The sequence below is a fragment of the Anneissia japonica genome, unplaced genomic scaffold (genome assembly GCF_011630105.1).
Source record: "Anneissia japonica isolate Jap-2015-1 unplaced genomic scaffold, ASM1163010v1 scaffold287818_len932483_cov186, whole genome shotgun sequence".
Classification (NCBI taxonomy): Eukaryota; Metazoa; Echinodermata; class Crinoidea; order Comatulida; family Comatulidae; genus Anneissia; species Anneissia japonica.
In genome coordinates this window covers 156,668-167,349 of record NW_022703366.1, presented here as the reverse complement: position 1 = coordinate 167,349, position 10,682 = coordinate 156,668, and the positions used below count along the sequence as shown (strand labels likewise).

Here is a 10,682-nt window from a genome sequence, read left to right as displayed (position 1 = left end):
GGTATGGTGGCATACATAAGATCAGAAGATATCAATGAAGCTATCCACTGTTCCCTAGTATTGGCAAGAAGTAGAGTAACACCTCTAAAGCATTTGTCAATACCTAGGTTAGAGCTTACGGCAGCCACTATGGCTGTTCGTATTGCTAAAATGTTAGAAGAGGAGTTGGACCAAGTACATGAGACGTACTTTTGGACTGATAGCCAAACAGTCCTGAAATACATTAACAACACTAGCAGGCGGTTCAAGACATTTGTGGCTAATCGGGTAGCCGTTATAACCGAGGCTACAAGTCCTTCACAGTGGGGATATGTTCGAACTACTAATAATCCTGCTGATGACACGTCTCGAGGATTGTCCATAAACCAGTTCCTAAAAAACGAACGCTGGATTAAGGGCCCATCGTTCTTGCAAGAATCAGTTGAGCAGTGGCCGAAGATGCAGGAAATAAGTTTGATCTCTGAAGATGATCCAGAAATCAAAAGAGAAGTAAATACTGGCATAACAGTAGAAGAATCCACAGTTATGGATAATCTTATTAAAAGATACTCAAGCTTTAATAAACTTAGAAGAATTGTGGCTTGGTTGCTTGTATTGAAGAAGAATTTGAGACAACGAATTATTCCAGCGACCAATAAATCTACCATACGTCGATTAGAAGTAGAACATCTGCAAGCTGCTGAAAGGGAAATCCTGATGCAGGTACAACAACAGTATTTTTCAAAGGAGATTAAAGCACTCAAAGGTAACAACCCCAATGAAATAGCACAGGCCTTAAAGTACAGCCAACTTAGAAAACTGGATCCTACATTACATGATAAGCTTCTTTGTGTTGGTGGACGATTGGACAGATCTGACCTACCAGAATCTGCAAGGCACCCTGTGATTGTTCCAAAAAACTCTTTGATAGCAGAGTACCTTATACTAGATGCACATAAGGAAGTTGGGCATCTTGGACGTAACACTGTACTAAATGCAGTTCGTGAACGATTTTGGATTCTGGGAGCTAGAGCAATCATTAGGACAGTGATAAGCCGGTGCGTAACATGTCACAAACATCGTGCATCTCCAGGACAGCAGAAGATGGCGTCATTACCTAGAGAGAGAGTACTTGCTGATTTTCCTCCCTTCTACAACAGTGATATGGACATGTTTGGTCCATTTGAGATTAAGAGAGGAAGAAGCACTGTTAAAAGATATGGACTTATATTCACATGTCTCGCCTCAAGGGCCATTCACCTAGAGATAACCCATAGCATGGACACTGATTCTTGTTTAAATGCTTTAAGGCGATTTATTGCCAGAAGAGGTGGAGTGTCATCCATACGATCAGATAATGGAACCAACTTCGTGGGTGTAGAACGTGAATTAAGAGAGGCTGTACTTGCATGGAATGCTAGTCATATTCCAGATTGGCTACACCAAAGAAACATCAAATGGATCTTTAACCCACCGTCTGCTTCTCATTTTGGCGGCGCGTGGGAAAGACAAATCAGAACAGTCAGGCAGGTGATGAAAGGTGTGTTACAAGAACAACATATAACGAAGGTCTTCATACACTTTTTTGCGAAGTGGAGTCTATCATCAATGGCATACCGATAACTACTGTATCAAGTGATCCACACGACTTGCAACCATTAACTCCAAACATGATTATGACTCAACGCCAACAGGAGTACATGTCGCCAGGTATATTTAACCAGAAGGACGTTTACGCTCGAAGACGCTGGCGCCAAGTGCAGTATTTGGCAGACTTATTTTGGAGCAGGTGGCGTAAAGAATATCTACCAATGTTGCAAGAGCGCCAAAAATGGTTACACACCCTCAAAGAAACATGCAAGTAGGGGATGTTGTTTTAATAGTGGATAACACTTTACCTCGGAGTATGTGGTTGCTAGCAAGGGTATCTGAAGTCAGGAAAGATAAGAAAGGATTTGTGAGATCTTGTTATGTTAAAACAAAGACGGCAACACTTGAACGCCCAATAGCCAAGCTGTGCTTACTGTTGGAAGCGGATGACAATGATCAAAGGAAATAGACTGTTTGAAGTCCTTGTTGGATATTGAACTTTGAAATAAAGGAAATTTATTACCTTTACTTTGAATGAATTTAACTTTAGTTTAATTTTACATTATTTGAACATTATCTTGCATTTTATGCGTTTAACTTAGATTTATTAATTTTAGTAATTGTATTAATACAATTAAGGGGCCGGGATGTAACTGGTCAAGCATTAAGTTACTATATTATCCTTAATGTGGGATATGTAATTTACGTCTTGAATACAGTTCAGTAATGTGATCTACGCATTTGATAATTACTGTAGGAGTGCATAATGAATTATTGAATTTACACGATTTAGATATTTATTAACTAAAATGCTTAAATTAACCATTGAGTTTGTAGTGCTTAGTATTATAGTCACAGTAAATAAGATGGTCCCTGGTACCAAACTATGCAGGGCAAGGTTACTTATTAGGATTTTACCACAGTTTATACCTCCCTGGTATCATGTTCAATGATATTGCTCCTGCTTTGCTTCATAGTTTATTCATTAGTTTACTTATATAGAATGTTTTGCTTTGTGTTTCATTTGTAGGATTAATTTGTTTTATAATCATTAATTGTTGATTATTGCATAAGTACTATGCATAGGCCTTTACATCTAAGCCTTATAAATCATTATAGGTTTTATCTATAAAATGATAATTGTAGTCTAAAGTTAGCCAATACAGTAATAAGAGTTACTATTATATTACACTGCTTGTTTGTATTGCAGTTAATCTTTTCGCTTTCATGTGCTTTCATGATTGCTGATCGATCTTCAGATAGTGGAATTAAAGTTTATTTGCGCTCAATTCAAGTTTGTGTGTAAATGTCGTGCTTGCCAGTATATTGTCCCCACCTTCATCGGACAGGCTTGGACCCCCGTCGCGTCCGACGCGACAACTTTGGTGACCATGCAGTCTGTAATATTGTGGTCTAAAAGCACGTTGGACCAACTAAGCCATAAAACATCCCCCGTGAACCCTACCAGGGATTTTTTTTAATTCCGGGACCGACAGTGGCCTAGTCGGCCCCTTGGTTCAGGCCCCAGCCCTGTCGGCACATTTCTGGTGCCACTGCTGTTGTGTAGTAATGGTTAGGCATGCAAAGGCCCATCAAATGAAAAGGAACAGCATAGGGGAACATCGATATGATTATTACTACAATAACAACTCTCTACAGTATACAGTAGCCTACATCCATAGGTCACTTCCTATATATGCACACTATAGTATTGCCTACACATTAGGCCTAACTTTCCGTGATTATGATACCATCATACCATCGCATAGAAAAATAATTATTATCTCATAGTTGGTGCGGATAATACCGTACCGGTCCGTTATGAAACATACCGTATCGAGTGTAGTAGTATGCTGAACACAGTAGTACCTACAAAAAACTAGCAGACTTTTAAAAGCCTATAAAAAGTACGGTAGCATAAATATTATCGGTGGGTAGATGGTAGGCTATACATAGGTGTATAATATCAACTGTCATAAAGGTAGTGGCGGAGCCAGAAGTTCCCCAGGATGCGCCTGAGGTCCCCGACAAGAGGTTTAAATTCTCTGACCTTCCACCTTAGTCTCACCGTGTTGAGTGAATTTAAAGAAAAATTCGTCCATATCCGATTTCAGATGTATGTTTTTTTCAAAGCAGTGTTCTCCGACAGGAGTCCAGCTTGGGCCGGCTGTATCACTAGAGGTCCTAATGCACTCTATCATTTTATTCTAGAAAGAGATACTTAAGCCGGGCACTCTCACTGCGCACGACGGTTGTCGGCCGACGCGATTCTATGAAGAACGCAACGCGACGACGCGCGCGCAAGGGATCGTTTTTAATGACGATCTGTTCAGACTGTCACCGACAATCAGCAGACGATATCGCGTCGTCCATCGCTCACGTCACAAAGAGCGGAGTTGAATTAGTCGTACGACGCAGTGAGTGCCCGGCTAGAGACACGTTTGGGTAATATAAGCCTACTAAATGCACGAAACTTCATGGTGATTGGTTTAAAGTTTTTGTCCTCTCTTGTAAGGTTTTCTGGTTGCATATTGGCCTATTTGATGGTGGTGGTACCTACTCTTTGGATCCTGGAAATTGAGGCGTTATCCACACGTCTTGAATCAAGAATGACCGATGGCGACGATTGCGGGATATCCGATTTACCAAACAATAAAAATACTACTATTACTAAAGCGTTCATCGTCCTTCTCGGTTTAAACGTGAGTATTGCTTTGTGATGTCTGATGTATGTACAATAATGTTGTTGGTTCATGGTGCTATGGTGCCCCAGTATGGTGCTCAAAATACATTGGTTCAATGACTTTTGAAAGTCCTTGCTTCCATCTGGTTGCAACACAACTAATGTTATTAAGTTTGACAGTAGGCCTAAACCGGACATAATTCCCTGCTGTTTTCCACTGAAGTGTTTGGCCACACACCACCGGGACCAATGGCTTAACGTCTCTTTAAACACTAGAGCAATTAGATGGAAAACTAAAAAGATATCCATATATTATAATGCACAGCAGGGTTACCGCCGGCTTAAATTTTAAATGTACTACTGGTATACTACTTCCGTTTGAATGATTGGGATCAGACAATTAGAGCACTTTTTTTTTGCTCATCGTGATCGTCATTCTTCCTTCAATTATCCATAACCGATCATTTTTCCTGTTTTTAGGATAACGCTGAGAGCTGGTCCCTGATCCTTCAACAGCTACTTATATTCGTCCTTATAATCGGTCGTTGGATCCTCCCACGTGGCAATATTACCGGTGATCAACTCTCCCAGCTCCTTCTAATGTACGTTGGAAGCGGAGCAGACATATTGGAATTTTCATCCGAAGGTCTACGATTGGATAAAATAGGATGTGATTCGACTGTTATATACACTATTCTAACCATTTGGACATGTAGTCTTTTTCAATTTACACTGCCTTTGACCGTAAAGAAGCGGTCAAGACCGAGGCCTTCTGCAAAGGGTTTACTAAAGATAAAGCATGCCGTATCAACATGTTGCGCGACCGAGATCTGGGCTATATTGGTCACCGTACTATTGCAGGACGGGCCGTTTCTTGTTGTTCGACTGTATCTTATGATTGATAAAAAGGTCATAAATGAACTTCTTCTCTTCTTCGCGTGTAAGAACTTCTTGGCAATTCTACTTCAAGGAAACCGGTTGCGAGTGTTATTGAAAGAGAAACGTCTGATTCGAAGGTCACTGCGAAATCGGTTCGCCCTCAGATTGCAATGGGGTGCTGCTCGAAACATAGAAAAGAAGGAAAATGAGCCAGACGATATTGAGAATGGGACCATCAATCACGAATCAAATGAATCTCATAATGAGGAAAGATAGGGTTAGAGGTCACTTCATTTCACCTCATTTGCCCTATACAAGATAAAATACAGCTCATTGTTTGCCCTTGAAAGTTTGGAATGGACACGGGACATCATGGCCACATTGTCCATGTGGGAGGAGGTGCGGGGTGTGCAAATAAGAAAAATCTGGATATGGGGGAACCTAGAATCCGAAGCGAGATCAAGGGTCAGAGGCGGTTCGATGGCAGCTTCGGTATTACGGGGATTCCGATGGTCCAAATACTGGCTTAACGATATATTAAAATATGCTGGTTAACATTTAAAAATTAAGAATAAAAAAATATTTATTATACAAAATAACAAACTTCAGTACATTCTCGACTGTCCTAAAATGTGGATCTTAACATTAATATATGCAAATGAAATTGTCCTAAGTAGGCCTATTATTAATTTGCATTTAGAGTCCACCAATTCTGTTTGTAGAAAATACATTAAGCTGGTGTTTGCGTGATAGGCCGCTTTCCACCAATCAGCAGCAAGTTCTCACTTTCCAATCATAAAAGTATTTCCTTGTTTGGACTTTCTGCAGATCTTATTCTCCTGATGACGATTAAAGCAATCAATCGAAACTTCGAGACGTTCTAAAAAAAAAAAAAAAAAAAAACAGTTCTTTTCACCATCTAATATATTCCAATAATTATTATTTTGTATTTTTCCGTGGCTTAAATGCGTGGGACGTTCTTTTTTTGTTTAATGTGGAAGGTGCTATAAAAATGCATGACCCATTTTGTTTTGTGCATGTTTTATCAAGTGTTTAATAAGTACGGTACTTAAGAGAAAATAACGATATTAATAAAGTAGGCCTAATGTTAAATTAAAAGTAATATTAAAATTCCTCAATGTTATTCAGCGTATAAAATTCAAGTAAATATTGTAATGTAGTATTAAGGTTCAATGATATTAACTTGCATAACCATTGGAATCGATACCCTTCACCTGATAAATGCCTTAAATATGATTGACAGTCAACTTGAGTATACAGATAATCTAATAATATAACTGGACTTTGTATAACTTTACCCTAGTCAGTTGGACTTGGCCTTTCTCACACTATGAATCTATGATTGTCAGTTTTGAGCCTAAGCTCTGAAGTTTGTGATACATCTTAATTAGTAGTTTTTTGGTAAACAAGTTACTAAATCATAGAGAAAGAATTTCTCTATGATCCAATCAGAAACTCTAATAGTATGGGGTGACTTACTTCAGACACACACCCCCATTACCTAAAGTATAATAGGCAAACACCCCCATATCACTGAATCAGCAATGGTCAGTAATCAGTAGTGAGTAGTCAGTAATCAGTAGTCAGTGATCAGTAGTCAGTAGTTAGATTCAACACAGAAGAAAAGTACAGGGCCGAGCTGACTCCACTCTAAAAGGGTTCTCTAACATCTGAAACCTGGAGTTTAGCTGATTGTAACCAACGTACAGTTTGTGTGAATAAAAGTTTGTAGTGAACTAAAAGGAACTGTGTCATACTACTCATTTAAAGTCAACACCAACCAACCGATATTTAACAATATTAGCCTAATAAGATCCCATAATATGACCCCTCTGCGTGGGTTGAGGAAAAGCTGCGGCGATCCGTAGAACCAGGGAGGAGTTTTTAGGACGTTTTCTGTGTATACAGATTAAATTTTGTCTCTCTGTAATTTCCATGGGCTTGAATGTTATTTGAATAATACATTTTTGAATACTTTCATATTGCCTACTATTAATTGCCTATTTGTTTTATTTGATTTAGCTAGGCCTACATAATGCAAAAGTCAACCATGGTGCAACGTATGATATTCGAATAAAATGAATTTAAAAAGCTTATATTCTCGTATTAGAATGCAGGGCGGATCCAGAAATGTCCGAAAGGGAAAACACTACCCAAATTTTTGCTTTTTACACGCCGGAATATAATCTGTGTCCTTTTGGGCGATCAGTAATTTCTATTTCTTTTTAAAAAAATTACTTTCCAAAGTGGAGGTGGGGAGAGGGAGCGGACTGTCCCCTAGTACGGTACTAAATCAGCCCCTGGGATGCGGGCTTAATATTAGGGAGTTTTCGCAAGCTTACGAAAACAGTCATCACATTTAGACAACCCTTTCTCTACAGTAGCATAAGTGATTCATGCCTTCCGCATGAATTAGGAATCGTATTCAGCTCCTACAGCATTATTGTCAAGATTGTTTGAGGCACGAATGACGATAATGATAATGTCGTGTTCGTATCAGTTATGGTCTTCATAAGGCTGAGAAATCTCCCTATTGTCGATCTCATTTCAGTAAAATATATTTACAACGACGCAAATCTTATAAGAAAAACAATAATATTATTTATTTTAGAAATGTTCAGGGTAAAACAAACAGGATACAAAATAATAATAGGTCTAATTAGACAAACACATGATATTTCGATGAAGTATATAAATAATGTAGAAACTACATGATGGTAATTAAGATGACGATACGCAGCCAACTCATATTTTGTGGGTGGGGCGTTTCTTGTCGCCACTCTGTAACCTTGATAAGAAGAATCAACCGCTCTGTTTCCTTCCCGAAATACTATTAATTTATGTTTAGATATCGGTGACTTATGTCTGTCATGGTCATTAAGCGATCTAAATATCATACCGGTAACAATAACAGGCTTATAAGGGGGAAAACAGAAAATTCCCCGCCGGCCCATTCAGACTATATAGTAATTCTTTTAATCGATTAACAATTCGTCGGTATTTGGTTTTTTTTTTTCGGCAGAGATAATTAATTCTCGGATAATGAATGCAAGATATTAATACTATTATACTTTCATGGTCAAATAGATATAGCCTGGCATAAGTTATCATCACAACAAGGTTTTATTACGTCATGTTTCTGAATTGTACTTGAATATTTTAACAAGGTCACAAAAAAGCGAAAGCGGAAACAGCAAACGATTTGTTGCGATCTTTTTCAAATTTCGAAACATTAGTACTGACATGTCGTACAGCCACCTGTTAAAATAATCTAAATTATCATTGAAGACGTAACAATAATCGAAGTAAGAAAATTCACTGAAATTCAATACTGTATGCCTTCCTTATGCCTTCCTGTTTTTATCTTTTGAACGTTATAGTTATACCATGCAGTGCGGTTCCGGATTTCTAAAAATAGGAGGGGAACTCCATTGGCAGCCTCCACCCAGACGCTGGGAATCATAGGGTAAATGGGCGAACCCTCTTATATTTCAGCTGGAGGGCTGGAATACTTGAATCCATTGCTTTTGTGTGCTATTCTTATTGTGTTTTTAAGAAAACCAAACCGGGGACCTACATTATAATGCATTCCACACCCGGTATTAAATAAGTCACTAAGTAGGCAAAATTGTACTACATATTAGGTAGTTTTCGCCGCACGATGTTAACGTTAACGTTAGTACCCAACTTGCAACGCGATAACTCCGCCCCTTTTGTAAACAAATCGAAATACGCATGCGCAAACCCGTAACTAACGTCCGTCGAGCATGTAAAATCCTGAGTTAACGTACTCCGCAACGCAAGATGAATATATTATGACGTCATCCGTTAACGTTAACGTCGTGCAGCGAAAACTCCCTATTAACTTTTTGAAAACGTAATATCTACTAAAACTACGGTACGCCTAATAATAATATACAGTAATTGATATATAATATAATTGATGTGCCTTGATGCACTAAAAAAAAGTATCGCCAACAATAAACCATAGGATCTAGAGTAATTTAAACTATTGTGTTTGAATATTTAAGTTTTAACGTACATCAAATGAAAAATAACATTACAATCATTGGTTTATTTAGATCTATTAAATTTGAATGTTAAACAAAATATGTAGGTCAACAAAAAATGTAAAAAAATTGCAATCGTCATTAAATTTGATCACCTCATTATGTTGTCTCGATAAGAACATGATCAGTTTCAGGGAATTCAGTGGATGATAATCCATTGTGATTCTGATGATTGATAGTCTTTTCAACACTGGGTCATCAACGTCATACTAAATACACAGGCCTAACATTGCATGTTATGCAATTAATATAGTCGTATTCCCGCTGGGTAATTTTAGTCCACTCTCTGGAATCCCCTTGTACTACCAGCTGTGAGCTACTAACACGCACCCCATCATCATTTTTTGTTTACTCATATTTTTGTTTGTTTTTTGTTTTACTATGTAACTCTTCCTAATTGTAAAGAATTCGCGCTTGTTCCATAAGTACATGCATTTCTAACAAACATACGTGCGTTTCGGCTGTAATTCTAGCAACAACATCCAGGAAACAGGGCTAAGCAGAACAGACTCTAGGTGGCGTTAGCCTGGTGTTAAGTGAAATTTTATATTTTATGGCTGTTAAAAGGAGAAGCGCATACCAGAATGCTACCCTTTGATATCTTGAGTATTGAAATGGAGGAAGGGTAGGGTGGGTGGCTGTCTCTTATACACATCTAGATGTGTATAAGAGACAGCTTTCATATTGCCTATTATTAACTGCCTATTTGTTAATGTCACGTGATGATTTAGCTAGGCCTACATAATGCAAAAGTCAACCATGGTGCAACGTATGATATTCGAATAAAATGAATTTAAAAAGCTTATATTATCGTATTAGAATGCAGGGCGGATCCAGAGATGTCCGAAAGGGAAAACACTACCCAAATTTTTGCTTTTTACACGCCGGAATATAATCTGTGTCCTTTTGGGCGATCAGTAATTTCTATTTCTTTTTAAAAAAATTACTTTCCAAAGTGGAGGTGGGGAGAGGGAGCGGACTGTCCCCTAGTACTAAATCAGCCCCTGGGATGCGGGCTTAATATTAGGGAGTTTTCGCAAGCTTACGAAAACAGTCATCACATTTAGACAACCCTTTCTCTACAGTAGCATAAGTGATTCATGCCTTCCGCATGAATTAGGAATCGTATTCAGCTCCTACAGCATTATTGTCAAGATTGTTTGAGGCACGAATGACGATAATGATAATGTCGTGTTCGTATCAGTTATGGTCTTCATAAGGCTGCGAAATCTCCCTATTGTCGATCTCATTTCAGTAAAAAAATATTTACAACAACGCAAATCTTATAAGAAAAACAATAATATTATTTATTTTAGAAATGTTCAGGGTAAAACAAACAGGATACAAAATAATAATAGATCTAATTAGACAAACACATGATATTTCGATGAAGTATATAAATAATGTAGAAACTACATGATGGTAATTAAGATGACGATACGCAACCAACTCATATTTTG

At 38.1% G+C, this 10,682-nt stretch overlaps 2 protein-coding genes across 2 annotated transcripts; both read left to right on the top strand.

The window, feature by feature from the left end:
• Positions 1-3: 3 nt before the first annotated feature.
• On the top strand, positions 4-1,602 carry LOC117104422. Its single transcript, XM_033245270.1, has one exon. The coding sequence runs from the start codon at positions 4-6 to the stop codon at positions 1,600-1,602; it is 1,599 nt and encodes a 532-aa protein (XP_033101161.1).
• A 2,576-nt stretch (positions 1,603-4,178) lies between these two features.
• LOC117104421 (transmembrane protein 26-like) lies at positions 4,179-5,407 on the top strand. The gene is made up of 2 exons (XM_033245269.1): positions 4,179-4,271; positions 4,733-5,407. Exons 1-2 carry the CDS (start codon positions 4,179-4,181, stop codon positions 5,405-5,407), a joined length of 768 nt encoding a protein of 255 aa, XP_033101160.1.
• Positions 5,408-10,682: the final 5,275 nt, after the last annotated feature.

What these genes read in the sequence shown, in the direction of transcription:
- LOC117104422 (XM_033245270.1), top strand. Translation starts at nt 4, where the DNA reads ATGGTGGCATACATAAGATCAGAAGATATCAATGAAGCTATCCACTGT.
- LOC117104421 (XM_033245269.1), top strand. Translation starts at nt 4,179, where the DNA reads ATGACCGATGGCGACGATTGCGGGATATCCGATTTACCAAACAATAAA. An exon ending in TCGTCCTTCTCGGTTTAAAC is followed by an intron (nt 4,272 to 4,732) that starts GTGAGTATTGCT and finishes TCCTGTTTTTAG; the next exon opens with GATAACGCTGAGAGCTGGTC.